Genomic DNA, 20,041 nt, shown 5'->3' on the forward strand with positions numbered 1-20,041 from the left:
GAAACAGAGAGAGAGAGAGAGAGATAGAGAGAGAGAGGGGGGGGGGGGTAGATGGGGGAGAGAGAGAGAGAGGCTGAGCAGAGCACCGACCAGTCAGTCTAGTATCGCTCACAGGAGTTCGTTCTTCACACAGACTACCGCAGACGCAGAGTCAGGACGAACTTCCATCGTTTACGCATTTTACATGCGTGTAGCCAGACAGACAGACAGACAAGTAGAGAGGAGAGATGCTGTCTCCGAGGTGGACCGTTGCTCTGCTGCTCAGCGCTGCTGTAGTGGTGGTGGTGCAGGAGGTGGATGCCAGCAAGAAGAAGCAGGTCAATGATGGACATTCTTCTTCCCAATCCCGTCCCTCCTCCTCCTCGGTGGTGGTGTTGTTGGAGGACCAGCGGGGTGTTCACCAGGCGAGATGCGCCTCCAGGTGTCTGAGTCTCCGCAGGACGCGAGCAGACGCAACCGCCGTCTCCAAGTCCAAACACGACCAGGTGCTGGTGGTGGAGGTGAGTGATTCAGGCAGCTGGCCATATCGGCTAATCCTCTTCTAAAGTTCTAGGGCTATTTTAGTTCGGTAAAACTCTGAGAGATGACGAGAGTGTGCCAAATTGAACCAAATCGACGGACAGTTGGACACTACATTGTTATCTCACTCAATAGTAAACAAACCAATGCACAGTATAAGAATAGCCTGAGACGTATAGCCTACACTACTGCAAGACAAGAGATTATCAATAGGCTACTATACTAGGAGCACTGCAGTAGTAGCCTAATTTATATTTACAGAAACACAGTGGGGTAACTTGTCTAGCTATGCAAATTGCAGACAGGTGCTCTTTTGAAGAAGCTTGGGTAGGCAGACTGGCACACTTTCAGAGTCACACTTTCATGGCTGGTGGTGGTAGGGCATTCCACATTTTTGGTGATTTTGGTGATGAATTCATCCCATGTTTGTGCCGAATCAGGGGGGGATGAGTGAGAGATCAGTGGAGCTCCTACTGGTCCGGTTCTGGTTTGTCATTTAGGATTTTAACGATTCCTTTTCCTATTCAAAACGATTCCCTTTTAACGGTCCGATTCCTTAACCGTTGCCTTTAACGATACCTGTCCAAATGGACCCTTACGTGTCTGTAACTCTGAGAGTGTTCAAATGGAGCCATATGGACCCTTACTGGTCTGTAACTCTGAGAGTGTTCAAATGGAACCATATGGATGGACCCTTACGGGTCTGTAACTCTGAGAGTGTTCAAATGGAACCAAATGGACCCTTACGGGTCTGTAACTCTGGAGAGTGTTCACATGGAACCATATGGACCCTTACGTGTCTGTAACTCTGAGAGTGTTCAAATGGAACCAAATGGACCCTTACGGGTCTGTAACTCTGGAGAGTGTTCACATGGAACCAAATGGACCCTTACAGGTCTTTAACCCTGGAGAGTGTTCACATGGAACCAAATGGACCATTACAGGTCATGTAACCCTGAGAGTGTTCACATGGAACCAAATGGACCCCTGTACAGGTCTGTAACTCTGAGAGTGTTCACATGGATCAAAATGGATCCTCTAAGGTCCTTTAATTCCATTTGTATTGATTTATTGATTGAAGTATTTATTAACAGTTTGCAGAATTACAGTAGCCTACATTTCAAGCACAAATACAAAAACTGTTAACTGTGAGTGGACGACCCAATAAAGCATTACACTTGTTTGTATACAAGAGGGTCCACCTTGTTCAATTCATCAAAGGCCAGTTTTGAATTGCAGCCGTCCGTAGGTGCCCTTTGAGAGCGGTTTTGAAGGAGTCAAGGGATTTGCATGTCTTAATGACTGTTGGTAGGGCGTTCCACATTTTGGTGGCATAGGAGCGAAAATAATTTAGTCTCTTGTTTGTGCCGAATCTGGATTGCACATGGTTTGTTGAACTCCCTCTGGTGTTGTGGGTGTGGACTTCACTGAAAGGAAGTATTTAGACAGGTACATGGGTATCTTGGTGGTGTATCGAATCTTGTGGACCAGACCCATTGCAAGATGCTGTACTCTGTGGTCAACCCTAAGCCATTCCAGCTTGTCAAAGTGGGCAGGGGTGAGGTGGGTTTGGGGAGTGAGGCCCAGTAGAAGCCTGACCAGTTTGTTTTGGGAAGTCCTGGAGCCTTGTTTTACGAGGGCTCCTGTTAGGGTCTTCAAGGTGTTTTTGTTGTACACTCTTATAGTTATGGTAAAACGTTTGAGAACCACTGATATTGTTCAGTTTGTACAGCAGACGTGAAGTCTCTGACAGTGTAGATAAAACCAGTTCCAAATGTAATGGAACCGATTCCTGGTTGGACCTGTTGGATTCCTGTTGGACCTGATTCCGGCCTTTAGAGTTTTCCAATTGGAGCGAGGCTCCACTTTCAAAACCTTTTGACTTTAGATATGCATCAAAGTTGACTAATGTGTGCAGATCTAACTGTGTGCGTGTGTGCGTGCGTGCGTGCGTGCGTGCGTGCGTGTCCAGTTGACATCATTCACTGAGAAGAGAATGGCAGTGGAACACGTCATTGGTCAGTTGAAGTATGCACTCGCAGTGACCTCCTTGGGGGACAGGGGGGGGGGGGGATTCGGGGGGGATGGGGTCATTCGTGATGATGGCTGAGTCTGTCTGTCTGTCTGTCTGTCTGTCTGTCTGTCTGTCTGTCTGTCTGTCTGTTCATAGATACTGTGTGCGGTGATGATTTTTCCAATAACAATCAGGAAGAAGTACCAAAAAGTATTGGCATCAAAATGTACCAAAAAGTAAAATAGCTCATCATGCAGAATTTCACATAAATACAAATTTCAAATGGCCAAAGTAGAAATACAGTAGGACTGAAATGGTTAGTTAATGTATGTTTTGTAATTATAATAATAATAAAAAAGTAACAAAAGTTTTCAAATAAAGTAGCGGAGTGACAGTCAACGTACAAAATTTGCCTCTGAGATGTACAGTAGGCCTAGTGAAGGAGACGTAAAGGTGACAGAGACGTTGTGTTATCATGTATATTAACCCATGGGTGAACAATAGTAACTCATTCTCTCTCTCTCTCTCTCTCTCTCTCTCTCTCTCTCTCTCTCTGTCTCTCTCAGAATAACGGATCCTTTGGCTGGTGTCAGAACAACAAACAATGCGCAAAGGTAGGCAGCAGCAGCATGCACCAGTGCACTTTCATCGCGTCGGCGTGCACGTACAGCCGTACACGTGTGTGTGCCGGGGGCAAAAACACCATAGTGGAACTTATTACCTATTTCTACGTTGCGAGCCATGTGCCATTCATCACCGGCGCAGGCACTTCATTTTCTGCCGCTGGCTATACGCCGAGACAGTAGCCGGTGGCTCTCGGCTAATACATCACTGCTCAAGAGCTCGAGACAGTAATGGATGGAATAGGGCTTTTTTGGCCCCATATATGCTTCCTCCTGAGATATTATGATAATACAATAATACAACGTACCCTGATATTGCGGCCCGATCATTTTTCATTTCGCATGCAATATGCACGGACGTATGGTGCAGACCTGGCATTTGTGGAGTACCGTATGTGGAAAGAACAACTCTCTAGATTAAATGGTCTCCAGTCCACTCTATGCTATGAGGGCTGCTGGGGAAACTAGACGATATTCAAAATCTTCAATATTTCGATATTTTTTAAATATTTTCAAAAAGCAGGTGTGCAAGCTTGTAGGCTAGATCTGCTATTTTTGAATAGCCAAAGTATAAATGGATAAAGCGGTTAGCTTTATTTAGAAGACATTCATTTTGTAGAAAGCGCTAAAGCCCTAACTGCTATCATGATGAACCTTGTATGGTTTCCTCCACAGTCACTGTTAACATAAATGCACCACTTATACATGCAGGCACACGCACGGACGCACACACACACACACACACACACACACACACACACACACACACACACACACACACACACACACGCGCGCGCGCGCACCCACACACACACACACACACACACACACACACACACACACACACACACACACACTCCTTCCATATGGTTCAATAACATGTGCCACTGCACACCAGCACAGTCAAGATGGGACCCCCCACCACGGATTCTATACAAGAACATTTGGTCAAACTGCTGCTGCTGCTTTTGTGACTTTATTCACTCAAGTTTGATTTGCTTACAAGGTCAAAACCTCCGCCGTCATCTGAAGACTCCACCTGACTAGGGCTGGGATGATAATCGCTATTATCGTTTATCGTAATAAAAAAGTAGTTATAAAGCTCTTGAGAAATGTCAAACGTGACAATAATAATGACTTAAAGACAAGCTTTATCACAAATTTTCCCTCATGAGGGTCCCTGGCAGAAAATCTCTTTAAATGGGTGTCTGTGGCCAAATGCAAAATATGCTGATCGGCAAAGTGCCACAGTTGACTGGCGTTGAACTCTCACACGCTCCAATACAGCACAAACCCCTTCTTGAAGATGGCATAACTCGCAGTATTCCCTCTGTGGGTGGGTGGGTGGGCGGCGTGGGTGATGTCACTGTGCGCGCCCTCACCCTGGCCTCTGAGCTCATTCTCCCGGGGGGATTGTTGTCGAGTGCCTTGACGTAACCCACTCAAGTCCTCCGTCGTTTAAATAGCACTCTGGAGGTCACGAAAGGATCGCTCGGTGCTTCCCGTATAGCTTTGTTTGCCGTCCGCGCGACTTTGACATCCAGACTTCCTCCGTATGCTTTATTCTCCCCACATCTTTTTGCCCGAACGAACCCAAAACATGGAAGAATGCGTGTCCAAATAATTCACTGGGTGCTCACGGGGTCGCGTTTGTCAGTGATACGGGGAAACAAAGCCGGTTGGCGATTGGTCGAAACAGGAAGTTCAGAGACAAAGACGTTCATTCTCCTCCGGGGGAGGAAGCCGTTTATCTGGATGTCCAATCAAACGGTGGCGTGTGCGCGCAACGGCCTGCTGCCCAGATGGAGACACACTATGAGCGGTCATCGGAGAGGTCACTATGACCCTTATCTGTGACCTCTGTGGTGCAGCAGAGGTCTGCACACAAACACACACACGCGCGCACACATGAACGCACGCATTAACGCACACACACACACAGTACACACACACACACGCACGCATGAACGCACGCACGCGCACACACACACAGTACACACACACGCACACGCACGAACACAGGCACACAGGCACACATGGACGCACGCACACACACACACACACATACACACATGCACACAGACACATGCACAGACGCACCTACACACACACACACACATTGCAACACACACTGAAATGACCGATTGCACACTGCAAGCCTTGCATTGTTTTCCCAATTTCCCCCATTTTGTCCCCTCATGTCCTGATGTTTTGGTCTGGTTTGATCAAAAAGAACCGCTTGAATCCCAAATGACCTCAAGCTCACCTTTACTTCCTAACAGCCTCTCTCTCTCTATCTCCCTTCCCCCCTCTCAAAAGTAAAGGTACTCATTATGCAGAATGTCCCATTTCCAAGCTCACGGCACATAGCAAATCCTACACGTTTTGAGCTTGTAGATCTACCAACTACCAACTAAAGTTTTCAAATAATTGTACTAGAGTAAAAAGAAAAGATTTGCCTCTTGGGGTGTAGTGGAGTAGAAGTAAAAGTATTTAAAATTGGAAATAGTCCAGTAAAAAAGCAAAAAAAGGGGACAGTACCTTTCTTTTCTTAGTTCCAACACTGGGGGTGAGGGGTCGGGGAGGTTAGGCGCTCGACTTGAGCTGGAAATGGGGCGGAAAATGTAGCGGCACTGGGAGAGGACGGGCGATATGGAGACGCGAGGCTGGATTAGAGAGATGGCCGTCTATCTGAGGAGCGGACAGCCTAGATGAGAGCTGACAGTACTGGCTCACAGCAAGACCCCCTCGGGCAGCGGACAGTTTCCAAACTGGCGGTCAGGACCTCCGAACCAAATGTTTGATTGTGTTTTTACATCATAATGTTCTTATTTTGATCATAAGACCCAATTTCAGAATGTTATGTCTCCAGGCTTTCTTCTGAATATGTATGACACTTATTTACTACGACATTTCTAGGAGTACAATAGTACAGTTTTTTCAAGGACCCGCGTTGCGATGAGCAACGATGAGTTGAAAATAATCAACTACCGGTACACTTTACAAACAAGACCCCGAAAAACAACAACTTTACAAAAAAAAAACAAGCCTAAAGTTGCTTATAATAAGCAGACCTGGCAACACTGTTGAGTAGCTCTTTAGGGCAAGTGTGTTCCTCTCTCCTCTGCAGTGTCTGGAGCCTTGCAAGGACACCTGGGAGATGAAGAGGACGAGCCAGTGCCGGGACCTGTGTGAGGTACAGTATATGCTGATGTCACACTCCTGTGTTATGGTGCGTTCACACGGGCAGATGAAACGATGCAAAGACGCGTTGTGAGTTGATTTGGAGCAGCTACATGCATCTTTGTCTGTCTGTCTGTCTGTCTGTCTGTCTGTCTGTCTGTCTGTCTGTCTGTCTGTCTGTCTGTCTGTCTGTCTGTCTGTCTGTCTGTCTGTCCGTCCGTCTGTCCGTATAGCATGGAATGTGCTTAGCTGATTGGCTGAGCACAGAATGTGATGTATGATGATAAGAGCGCCACTTCACACAAGTGTGTTTTTTTTTAACTGAACTAAAGTGTCAGTCTGTGATTATTTTCTTCAACAATTTTAATTCTTCATAATTCATGAAATTCCTGGAAATATTTTGAAATTAAACAAAACATTTTCCAGTCCTGGAAAAGGTTGGAATGTATCAAGGGTCCTGGAATGTATCAAGGGTCTTGGAAAAATAGTTGGCTATGCAATGATTTTGTCTATTGATTTTGTAAATAAAAAACATTTCCCAAAACATGTATAACATTACACAAAATATGTAACATAAGTAGTTTTTCGCCAAATGGCTGAACGGGCTGCGTGATTGAAATCTAGATCTACAAGCTCACAACGTGCTACAGCGTGATCCTATGTCCTAGGATAGGGCATAGTGTAACAAAAGAAATGCATATTAAGACTTGACCATACAACGCTTTTGTCTGTAGTGAGATATAATTTAGCTTTAATCCATGTGATATTGCCAACAGTTTGAGCCAATGACCCGACTCTTGTCCCCCTCGCTCCCTCAACATGCAGCGCTCCTTCCCCAAGAGGCAGTGGGAGTGCGTGACCAGCTGTGAGTTCGTCCAGTCGGTGATGGCGGTGAAGCAGGGCGACTGCCCTCCTCCGGAGAGGGCCAGCGGCTTCGCAGCAGCCTGCGTGGAGAGCTGCGACCGAGACGCAGAGTGCTCGGCCCAGAAGAAGTGCTGCTCCAACGGCTGTGGACATACCTGCCAGGCCCCCAAGAACCTCTACAAGGGTATAAGCCAAGGAGATATTACTATTAGCTGAATATAAAAAAAAAATCTAAAGTCACATTTTCAAATGTATAAAATGTAGAAAGTCCTCTGAAACATGCGTGAACCGCTCGAACATGCGCTGCTCCCGTGCTTGCGGTTATGGTTAGGTTAAGGTTTGAGGTAGGTTGTCGTTTGTCGGACCAATAACTAGTCTGAACTATAAGTACTGCACCCCTTGCAGAATCTGGTCTCAGGTCTCAATGAGCTAATAGAGCGTCCCTGTCTCCCCATGCATGCAGGCGCTCCGCTGAAGCCCAGGAAGGAGCTGGTTTTCGGGGAGCTCCCGTCGGGCCACCTGGAGGTGCGCTGGTCCTCCAGGTTCAACGTGTCGGCGGAGCCCGTCGTCTACGTGCTCCACAGGAGGTGGAACTTTGGCATCGGCCCCAGCGAGGACAGCGCCACCCCCTGGCAGGTGGTGGCACAGGTGGGTCTCTCCTCCCCGACGAACGAACGAGCCAGGCAGACACGTGTCGTTTATTGTCTCCACCAGGCCGAAGGCATGGGGAGAGAGTATGTTTTGCACTCCGTCCGTGTGTGTGTGTGTGTGTGTGTGTGTGTGTCCGTCCTTCCGTCCGTCCGTTACCAGCTAATCTCCGGCACCGTTAACCCGGTCGATGCCAAACTTTGCACACACACTCCCTGGATGCCAACGATGAACCTCTGCCCCACATTTTCCAGAACGGCCTGTTATAGCGCAACCATGAGGCAGCTTTTCACATGTTTTACCTAAAACTGCACCGATCTGCGTGAAACGTTGCATGCACACTCCCTAGAGGCCAAGGACAAACCTTTGACCTGCATTTTCCGCATCTGCCTTTTATAGCGCCACCAGGAGGCCGACTTTTGTAAAACACATTTTTTGATATTACTCCTCCAGATTCTGTCCAAAAATCTCACAAATCGTTACACAGTATCTCCTATGGTCATGTGCGCAAGTCGGATCTGTCCGATATTTCATATTCCATCCTAATTGGCTATAATTGGCTTTCACAGTTTGCAAGATTGCCCCGTTTTGAACAAAAGCCTCAAATCATGAAGGCAGCGTGCAATTTACGTGAAATCTTTTCTTACTAGGCTGAGGAATATATCCCACCCTTTTCACATGTTATAGCGCCACCAACAGGTTGATTTTTGCAAAACACATTTTTGGAACAAAATGCCTCAAATCATCCAATTGCCATCAAAGGCGTATGAAGAAATGGCACCCTTTTCACATTGGCCTATTATAGCGCCACCAGGAGGCCACAACCTGACCTGCCCTGGTGGAGACCTGTGCCCCGAGGGGCACTTTTTCTAGTTTATACTATATAGGACTCCCTCTTCCATTGGTCGCCCTGGACAGTCTGTCTGTCTGTCTGTCTGTCTGTCTGTCTGTCTGTCTGTCTGTCTGTCTGTCTGTCTGTCTGTCTGTCTGTCTGTCTGTCTGTCTGTCTGTCTGTCTGTCTGTCTGTCTGTCTGTCTGTCTGTCTGTCTGTCTGTCTGTCTGTCTGCCTGCCTGCCTGCCTGCCTGCCTGCCTGCCTGCCTGCCTGCCTGCCTGCCTGCCTGTCTGTCTGTCTGTCTGTCTGTTGTATCAATCATTTGTACACTCTCAAAGTTAACTAAACACCATGAACTTTACTCTCTATACCAGATGGCTTGTTTCTTATATGTCCCTTTTTGTATTTTACCCTCCCCCGACGTGTTTACCACCCCACACACACACACACATGCACACGCACACAGACCACGGAGCAGCTGGCCAGGCTGGTGGACACGCGGCCGGGCCGCTGGTACCAGTTCAGGGTGGCGGCGGTCAACACCCACGGAACCAGAGGCTTCACCACGCCCAGCCGACACGTCCACACACGCAGAGGTGAGCGTCTGTCTGTCTGTCCGTCCGTCCGTCTAAAAAACAGCTCCTCTTAAATAACCCCACCCTCCTCTTCCCTTCCCTTCCCTTCCCCACCGTTCCTATCACCACAGACCCCTCGGGCCCACCGGCTCCTGTGGACCTGCGGGTGACCAACATGACCTTTGGCCCCGGAAGGACGGTGTCGGCCAGGCTCCGCTGGAGCGCTCCGGTCGACCCGGACGTCCCCGTCCATCACTACAAGGTCTCCTGGAGCTGGAGGACTGCCCCCGCTGCCGGGGAGCCCCCCTCCTCACCTTCCTCCTCCTCCACCAAGCGCAGGAAGACCCTGAGAGGGGTAAGCAGTAATGGCCCAAACTCTTTAGCTCAAGACCCAAAAGAGAAATTGGACGTTTGCCCCGGGACCCAAAAACTAATGACTAGTGACCACCATACCACAGTTACAGATCTGTAAAGGATCCATCTGGTTCAATTTGTACACTGTCAGAGTTACAGACCTGTAAGGGTCCTTTTGGTTCCATGTGTACACTCTCAGGGTTAACATCCTGTAGGAATGGTTAAAGGGAACAATAATAAGACTAGGGTTGGGGTCCTTTAGGTTTTTTTAACGATTTCCAGTCCAGTAATGATTTTGGCTAGGGATATCAGAGGCAAAATCTATGAATGTCCTTTTTCAAAAGAATCTTTTCATTTTACTTTCAGAAGTGACAGATCAGCTATTTCCGCTGTTCACCGCAAGAACATATTCAAGAGGATTTAGTATATTAAGAGTTAACAGTTGTTGGATAAGTCATATTTGCAGCTGAGCGTGTAAACGCGGCATGAAACCAGCCGTGAAATGCAAAGAATAACAATAATAATAATGTGTAAATGATTAATCCTCTCCTACTGGCAGAAATACCTTTTACAGTAAGTGACAGGAACTGAGCCATGAGTCACACACACACCCAATCTGAGCTGCACGAGAAGCAGGATAGTATAGTGCACAATGAAGCCAGAGTAGCGCACGTGAAGCCAGGGTGGCGTGTGTGTCTCCTCTCGGCTTGATCTGAAGATGACTGATGTGACAGGACAGGATCAAGTGATCTGAAGATCAAGTCTTAAAGACGTTTCACACCATCAATTTATGTCACAGGGCACATCAAGGAATGCCGGTGGTTGGAGCGAGGTGCAGCCAGGTTCAGTGTTTGTAGAGATTTCAGAGTATAGGCTAATAAGGCTGTAGCCCTTTTGACTGCCCTGGCATGTGAGAAGCGAATGCCCCTCTGGGAAGGTAGAGCAAGAGACAGAATGGAACAGAGGTTGTGCGATTGCAAGGATTAAAGTTGTCAGTCGCCAACAACTGATTTCAGTCATTTGGATTCCACAAATAATAGAAGGCAACATGTCTTCTATGGAGGCACGTTGCACAGCGATAATAGCCAAACTACTGTACAAGCTCTCAATTTTCTGCCCTATTTTCGGTTGTTAGGTGAAGTGGTCAAACTATAGAAGCATCTTCCATAAAGCCCTATGAGGGTCTCTGGGATTTCATTTAAAGGACAACTTTAGTTTTTTTCAACCAAGGTTCATGTTTTAGGTTGTTATTAGAGAAAGTAAAAGATGAGTGTTCATTTTTTTTCATTTGCTGCTTTCTTTCGTTTTAGCGATTTTAGCTGTTTTTGACAGGGGGGCGAGGGCATTCCAGCATGGGGCTAAATATGTATTTTTTTACAAAATATTATGGCGATTTATTTTTGTATTATTTACTATAGTCCTACTAGACCCCAGGAAATTACATCTGGCCACAGAAGATCACATGATCTACTGAATGTGAAGGAGGCCTACTGGGGGGAAGCCACACAGTGTGTCATAGGCTCAATATGCAGTTTGACACATTCAGTAGATCTCGTGGCCAGATGTAATTTCTTGGGGTCTAGTAGGACTATATTAAATAATAAAAAAAGAAATCGCCATAATATGTTGTAAAAAAATACATATTTAGCCCCATGCTCGAATGCCCCCGCCCCCTGTCAAAAATAGCTAAAATCCCTAAAACGAAAGAAAGCAGCAAATGAAAAAGAATTAACTTTTTTACTTTCTCTAATAACAACCTAAAACATGAACCTTGGTTGAAAAAAACTAAAGTTGTCCTTTAAGTAAAGGTTAAAGCCTGTGATTTCTTCACCTGGTTGGCAGTATCTAGAACAGCAGGAACAATATTACTCAAAGGAACATCATAATTTGACATATTATTATGCTGTTAATTGTTTAGGAAACGGCGCTAGTGTGGGGGGCTCCCTTTCATAGCGTTTCACAAGTCGTACATTAGGACTTGGCAATTGGCCATACAACAATTTTCATAAGTGAGATAAAAATGTGATTTAATCCATGCGATTGGGATACTGTAACTGTAACTACACCTGACATTGTGCTTGTTTTCGCTGTCACCCGCGGCTCTTTGGCTTCCCTTGGCGAGCAGATCCTGAGTGACGTCCCAGAGAAACAGGAGTGTTCTTGTGTAAACAGTCTTGGATTCATTGATCCGATGCTTAATTGTGGTTTCATTTACAGTTAGTGTGGCTTTTCTCTTTCTCTTCCCTGGCTGTTTGAATGGTACTATAAACAGAAACACGCTATTCAGAAACACCTGGTCTGTCCCTGTCGAAACATTTAAGATGCGTTTGAATTTGTGCACGCCGTGCTATACAGTAGGCCTTTCAGAATTATTACAGAACTGCCTAAGCGCAATTATTTGACATAATTGAAAATGTATGAACATTTGTTCAGATACTGTGCAAAAAGCATGGAATACGGTTGTGTATATTACAGGAAACTCCTGTTAAACTTACCAACAAACTCTGGTAAATTCCCGTAATGTACGGTCTGTATATTACCGTATATTACTGTATATGCCTGCTAAACTTGAGGTTTACGGGTGTGTGTGTGTGTGTGTGTGTGTGTGTGTGTGTGTGTGTGCGTGCTTGCGCGTGCTTGCTTGCGCGTGCTTGCGCGTGCACGCGCTTGTCCTTCAGACCCAGGTGGAGCTCGACAGCATGCGGTCCAACAGGAGCTACAGCGTGGAGGTCCAGGCTGTGTCCTACTGGGGACAGAGCCAGCTGAAAGGGCCCAAGGCCGCCCTGCGCTTCACCACACAGCAGCGCGCAGGTATAAAACATGTTATCAGCAGCAGTGAGTGGTGGGGGGGAAAAGTACTACAGTTCCTTACTTAAAGTATCAATACTGCAATGTAGAAATACTTTGTTACAAGTAAAAGTCTGGGAAATGTACATGAGTAAAAGTATAAATGTGGCCCAGGCTGTGGCGTAACCGTCTGGGCACCCGACTGGTAATCCAGTCGCAGTGTGCCGCGGGTTCGACTCCCGAGCCCGACACGGCCTTTACTGCATGTCTTCCCCCATCTCTCTCCCGTTTCCTGTCAGCCTACTGTCTGTCCCTTCAAAAAACCAATAAAAAGGCGTAAGCCGCAAAAAAATATCTTAAAAAAAAAAAAAAAGTATAAATGTATCGGCATCAAAATGTACTCAAAGTATCAAAGTAACGTTTTCGACGTTTTCAACGTTTCGACATTTTTCGACCGTAATGAAGACCTTTTGGGTCGTTGTTTTAACACTGTATCCTCTTCTTCACTGTTTTTTAGCGCTCTGATCTCTGTTTTACTGTACCTCCGTGATGACAGAATTTTGATTAATTAGGCTAAAGTATTCATTCAATCAAATAAAAAAGACACATGGAAGAGAAGTTTGATTGTAAAAACTAGCTTTTTTGTGTTGCTGCCCGAAAACTCACTAAAACAACAAAACAAACCTCTTTTGCTTCCTTCCTTCCTTCCTTCCTTCCTTCCTTCGGTGCTGCACAGCCATCAGCAGTGGTGTGCCATCAGACCCTCTTCTAGACATCCTGGACGTGGGGACTCCATTCTATCAGGACGGACAGCTTCAGGTTCGGGTCTACTGGCAGAGCAGCACAGGTACGCACACACGCACGCACGGATGCACGCACCCCATGTGTCTGTCAACATCAGTAGCAGCACAGAGAGGATTGTCAGAGTTATGTAAACAACATGAAGCTTATCCTACATTTCAAAAGACCAATCATAAGTAATTACAGCCTGGAACAAAGGGGTCTTTGTTTAGAGCTGAGCGGCGTGTGCGTGCGTGCGTGTGTGTGCGTTTGTGTATGGACTGCTGTCTTTCGGCTCCTCTCCTTGCCGGAAGCCATAGTGTAACGCAGGCCTTTTGAAGACAGACAGCTTCTCTGGTGAACGTCTAATGTGTCCATGAATGAACTGTGACAGCAATTCTTACTCTTATTGTAATCACTTGTTTATGGGGCTTATTCTTTTGGGTGAACTACTCCTTTAAGAGAAGGGGCGCTTTTGCTTTGATATCGCAGTCCAGCCACGGATACATACAGCACCGTATGGCCTTGCACAGCACACAAAATACAGTACATACAGTTTCCATTGTGCAATAGTATACCTCCTCTCAAATCCACAGCTATAGCAGACTACAGACATTCACAGTCCTGTTATGCAAGTACACAGGTGGAGATCTGTACGAACCAAATAGACCCTTACCGGTCTGTAAATCTAAGAGTGTAAGTAGCCTTGCCGAGCCATGAGGCCCATAGGGCAGGAGCCTATCTCCTGTTTCTGTAGCGTGAGGCAGCTTGATGTACAAGTACACCCCCTGGACATGACGCTAGTATGTCGCAGGGACTTACCCCCAATCCAACCCTTGATGCTGAGTGTCAAGCAGGGAGGCACTGGGTCCCATTTTTAGAGTCTTTGGTATGACCCGGCCAGGGATTGAACCCCGACCTCCCAGTCTCAGGGCGGACACTCTAACCACAAGGCCACTGAGCTGGTAAATCTAAGAGTGTAGAATGCAACAAATGCAAACAAATTACGGGAAATTGAGCGCGAATCACAGCAAATATACAAATGTAATAAAAAATCACAGCAAACTATATCCATGTTCCGAAGTCCTGGGGCAGAGCAAAACATCATGACCACGGCCAATTGGTAGCAAGCAGCGTTACACGTCACTGGTTTGACCCCATTTGGCCTGCCTCGGACCAATCGGGAGTGAGCCCACCATGGACCGGGTCCTTGAACATGCAAACAACGGCACAAGCAGGCGGTGGGGTGCGGGGACTGGTATGTGGAAATCAGATTTTTTTTAAAATATATTTTTGGGACTTTTTCCACCTTTATTTGACACAGTGCACAGTAAGTTGACAGGAAATGGGGGGAGAGAGATGGGGGGTGACACACAGCAAAGGTCGCCGGGATCGAGAGTCGAACCCATAGAAATATAGACACCCTTTCCGGCTCTGAGGCGCGTGTCACTATTGAAGGCACAATTTTCCTGACATTCCTTGCAAAGCATTGTCATGTCTTGTTTTGTATTGTAATGTATATTGTCATGACTATTGAAAAAGCCTTCAGCACTGCACTTCCGCCTTAATTGGGATATACGTCGCTCCAATGAACTGCAACGGCCAGTGAGGCATCTATTTTTTATAATATCTATGGTCGAACCCACAACAAGCTGTCCGGCTGGATCAGCAGCATAGCTGCCCGGACCGCTAGGCTGGCCCAGGCCGGAAAATCTGAATTTTTGAGGGATGTATTTTCTTCATGTAGGCCTACTGCATTGCATTAAATCTAATCATTCAATCTAATCATTCATGAGCTAAACTCCAATCAGTGTCTTTGTCTCATGATTGTGTCTATATTGTTTGAATATCAATCCAAGACATATAGGTTTTTATTTTAGAATTCTGCAACAAAAATTCCACGACAGAACCACCAGAAAGGGTGAATCTGAAAGCCTCTCGTTTGTCCCTCAGAGCCGTCCGTGGTGCGCTACCGTGTGCAGTGGGGACCAGAGACCTGTGCTCACAACCACACCTCACCCCCGGAGAAGGTCATCACACAGGTGACCTGCTGAATCAGAACACCCATCAAAATGAACTGGAGAGGAGTGTTGTTTTTGACAGCAAGTTTTAGTCATAGTCTCTTGAATAGTTTTCATTTAGTTTTGGTCACATTTTAGTCACCTGGAATGTTTTAGCGTTAGTCTAGTTTTAGTCGACTAAATGTCATGTGATTTTAGTCGACTAAATCTACTGTTGATTTAGTCGACTAAAATGTATTTTGGCGGGCCTTGATGCCCTCACTTGCTGAAAATATTTTCAGCATGCAACCAAGTGTAAAATGGCTTATACTGGATATCGTGTCCACTAGTCCCTTCCTAACATTATAGTCTAGTTTTTATCTGTTGACGAAATTGTCAATACATTTTAGTCTTAGTTTTAGTCATCACAGCTTAGTTTTCATTTAGTTTCCATTTCGTTTCCGTCAGTGAAAAAAGGTAGTCGACGAACATTTTTCGTCTTAGTATTAGTCGACGAAATCAACACTACTGGAGCGTGGGCCTGTAGAACAGCTAGGACAATAGGCTCTATGCACTGCAGCCACTTTTGGAAATAACTCTTCCTACGCTTCATGGTCACATTGTGTTGTCCAATAGGAGAGCCTCATGGTCAAACATTGTGGTTGTGTTGTCCAATAGGAGAGCCTCATGGTCAAACATTGTGGTTGTGTTGTCCAATAGGAGAGCTTTGCCAGCCTGCGGGGTCTGCTGTTCTCCTGCAAGTACAAGGTGCTGCTGCAGCCTCTCGGCAGTAAGCTCCGCCTCCCATCTGAGAGCATCAGCTTCGTCACGCCGCCGTGCGCCGCCGTCCAGGCCAAGAGCCCCAAACCCATCGCTTGTTCTGCACAGGAGGGTGAGACACTGGCACACATACACACACACACGCACGCACACACACACACATGCACACACACACACACACACACACACACACACACACACACCGCCTCCGCCTGTATAGGCCAAATTTATATAAATTATGTTAAGCCTGAAACCAAGCCATGCAGGATCCTGGTGAATCATGACCATTTGATTCTTGTGTCAAAAAGATATTTTAATATGTAATTATATTAGGGTATGGTATATTACGGTATAATATGATGACTTGATACCAGGTGGGTGGCAGTGGATCAGCGGCAGAGTGTCCGCTTGGGAACCGGAAAGTGGCCTTATTCGGAGAATGAATCAATGAATAGTGTCATTTTGAGTATCCAATTAACATCTATCGCGATGAATGGATCGGTACAATAACGTTTCCAGCCATGGTGGGACTACATGTGGTTATCAGGTGCTGTTCGACAGATTCGAGAGAACACAGTGTATGAGAGCGGTATCAACGGATAAAATGCAAGTTTATGAACACTATAACGTATGGGAAATAAAGAAATGAGCAAAGAACGGTCTTTCTGTGAAGTTAATTACGTGTCCACGTGATGCTTCTTCAGCTCCTCCCCTGAAGAAGGTCCTGCTGGCCAGGGTGGGGAACCTGAGCGCCTCCTTCGAGGTCCGGGGGGACAACGTGACGGCTGCGTTCGGCTGGGAGGTGCACGACGAGCGGCGGCCCGCCGCCGTGACGCTGGCCGGGTACCAGGTGACCTGGACGGAGGTCACCACCACCTCCGCTGCCGTGGGCAGCAACCCCCGCAACAAACAGCTGCCCCATCACAGCCTCATCTCCCAGTCCCAGATCCTACCACCAGTAAGTACACTAAACCACAGCCTCATCTCCCAGTCCCAGATCCTACCACCAGTAAGTACACTAAACCACAGCCTCATCTCACAGTCCCAGATCCTACCACCAGTAAGTACACTAAACCACAGCCTCATCTCCCAGTCCCAGATCCTACCACCAGTAAGTACACTAAACCACAGCCTCATCTCCCAGTCCCAGATCCTACCACCAGTAAGTACACTAAACCACAGCCTCATCTCCCAGTCCCAGATCCTACCACCAGTAAGTACACTAAACCACAGCCTCATCTCCCAGTCCCAGATCCTACCACCAGTAAGTACACTAAACCACAGCCTCATCTCCCAGTCCCAGATCCTACCACCAGTAAGTACACTAAACCACAGCCTCATCTCCCAGTCCCAGATCCTACCACCAGTAAGTACACTAAACCACAGCCTCATCTCCCAGCCCCAGATCCTACCACCAGTAAGTACACTAAACCACAGCCTCATCTCCCAGTCCCAGATCCTACCACCAGTAAGTACACTAAACCACAGCCTCATCTCCCAGTCCCAGATCCTACCACCAGTAAGTACACTAAACCACAGCCTCATCTCCCAGTCCCAGATCCTACCACCAGTAAGTACACTAAACCACAGCCTCATCTCCCAGTCCCAGATCCTACCACCAGTAAGTACACTAAACCACAGCCTCATCTCCCAGTCCCAGATCCTACCACCAGTAAGTACACTAAACCACAGCCTCATCTCCCAGTCCCAGATCCTACCACCAGTAAGTACACTAAACCACAGCCTCATCTCCCAGGCCCAGATCCTACCACCAAGTAAGTACACTAAACCACAGCCTCATCTCCCAGTCCCAGATCCTACCACCAGTAAGTACACTAAACCACAGCCTCATCTCCCAGTCCCAGATCCTACCACCAGTAAGTACACTAAACCACAGCCTCATCTCCCAGTCCCAGATCCTACCACCAGTAAGTACACTAAACCACAGCCTCATCTCTCAGTCCCAGATCCTACCACCAGTAAGTACACTAAACCACAGCCTCATCTCCCAGTCCCAGATCCTACCACCAGTAAGTACACTAAACCACAGCCTCATCTCCCAGTCCCAGATCCTACCACCAAAGGAAAAGAGGGGCACTGTTTTTCCTTTGTTTTGCCAATGGGTTCCCAGATTGGGTAGTCCTAAACGTAACCTCAGTAAACTATGCCTATAAAACCTAACCTTATTCCTAAATTTAACCTCAGTAAAACTAAAACCTAACATTATTCCTAAATCTAATCTCAACTATGCCTAACCCTGAACTTATTTCTAACCTGTGTGTGTGTGTGTGTGTGTGTGTGTGTGTGTGTGTGTGTGTGTGTGTGTGTGTGTGTGTGCAGTGGCGTGCACAGACATTTAGAGGGGCAGGTGCTCAAGTTAAAAAAGGGCACCTTGTGCAGCGCATGGAACCGGCCGGTTGCCTTAATCCATTTTGGGCGGGAACCCCTTTTGGTGTTAGCATTATGTTATGCTTTAGCTATTGAAAAATAGCAGATCTACAAGCTCATAGCGCGCCACCGAGTGGCGCGCTATGAGCTTGTAGGTCTGCTATTTTCGAAAAACCAAAAAAAAAAAAAAGGGAAAAAAAAATGTTTTCCCCCTTTTTTTTCAAAAGGGCACATTGCCAAAAGGGCAGGGGGTGCTCTAGCACCCCCTAGTGTCTATCTGTGCACGCCACTGTGTGTGTGTGTGTGTGTGTGTGTGTGTGTGTGTGTGTGTGTGTGTGTGTGTGTGTGTGTGCGTGTGCGTGTGCGTGTGTGTGTGTGTGCGAGCCTGCATGTGTGCCTGCGTGCATGCGTACAGTATAGGTATATGACTTTCTCTATCCCCCCCCTCTCATCCAGGAGCGTACTGTCCTGGTGGTACCGGGGCTGAGACTGGGCAGCCTCTACAGACTGGAGGTGCAGGTGATCGGGGCAGAGGGAGAGGGTCCCGCCTCCAGTCGGACCTTTCAAACGCCCGGCCCCCACACCCACATGCACCACCTCAAGCACAGTAAGAAACAACGATGCCATTGTTTTTTACCCCATTTTCTCCGTTTCTCAGTTTAACCACTGATATAATTATTTCACTGACCTGAAATCCTTGTCATTACAGAAAGCAGACTGGGGAAACGTCAGCATCCACAGCCAGTCATCGAGAGGCACTGAGCCCAGAGTGGGACCATCCACCAACGAACCCACCACGTCTCCCAAATCTCAGGACAGAGGAGATACCTACAGAACAACCAGTTCCTCCCTCAGAAAAAACAAAACAAACAAACACACCTGTCGCTCTGGGAATGCCGCGTCACTGTTAAAGGTGCTGTAGTGTACTTTCTTTATTATTATTATTTTTTTTCCCAAATAAGTATTATAGCTCTATTTTCTGATAGTAATCATTGCTGTATAGAGCACTGGTTCTCAACCTTTTTAAGGTATAATAAATATATCTATATTTGGCCACCATTCAAGTGTACGTATACGTACTTAATTATTACATAATCGCATGAAAGCAATTATTATTAGAATAAGGTTATTAAAGTATGTAAGTTATTGTGTCATATCTGCACTGTGCACCTTCTGTTTACGAAGCCTAAAAGCCAAATAGAAAGGTCATTTTGATTCGAACGTTCACACATGTGACAGAAACGCAATTAAATCGTTGACTACTAACCCTACCACCATCATTATAAAAAAAACTACTGTACGCTACACAGTAGCGTACAGTAGTCCTACCAGTTGGTGCTGTGTAGGGAAGGGATAGTTCCACTTTTGAGCCACGCTTGCGTAATTTTAACTGTTGCTGTTTATCATCTCGGCAGCACGTTTAGTTTGTGATCTGATCGTGGATGTGTCGCTGCCTGACCCGTTTAGCCAACATATTTTATTTATGTTTTAATACCGATTGCAATGAAACCATGGTAAGTTTGTAAAAACATCAAAGATGCGATTATAATCAATTTCTAATGGATGAAGCCTTGGCCTGGAAGAGAGGTCATCAGGTGGTCTCCGACCTTCTTAGAGTGTTTCAACCTTAGAGTATATATTAATAGAGACGGCACCGGATTTCTCCTCCCATCCACTTTATTAAGTTGCTCAA

General features: G+C 46.6%; 1 protein-coding gene across 1 annotated transcript; it reads left to right on the forward strand.

The window, feature by feature from the left end:
• Positions 1–227: 227 nt before the first annotated feature.
• Positions 228–19,143, forward strand: anos1a (anosmin 1a; the record flags this gene model as incomplete). Its single annotated transcript, XM_079495354.1, has 14 exons — positions 228–500; positions 3,100–3,147; positions 6,287–6,352; positions 7,165–7,387; positions 7,667–7,851; positions 9,151–9,280; positions 9,391–9,614; positions 12,292–12,424; positions 13,137–13,247; positions 15,134–15,222; positions 15,901–16,072; positions 16,665–16,918; positions 18,805–18,955; positions 19,058–19,143. 14 exons carry the CDS (start codon positions 228–230, stop codon positions 19,108–19,110), a joined length of 2,112 nt encoding a protein of 703 aa, XP_079351480.1. The 3' UTR covers positions 19,111–19,143.
• Between the last annotated feature and the right edge of the window lie 898 nt (positions 19,144–20,041).

Source organism: Electrona antarctica (assembly GCF_951216825.1).
Source record: "Electrona antarctica genome assembly, chromosome: 24".
Taxonomy (NCBI): Eukaryota; Metazoa; Chordata; class Actinopteri; order Myctophiformes; family Myctophidae; genus Electrona; species Electrona antarctica.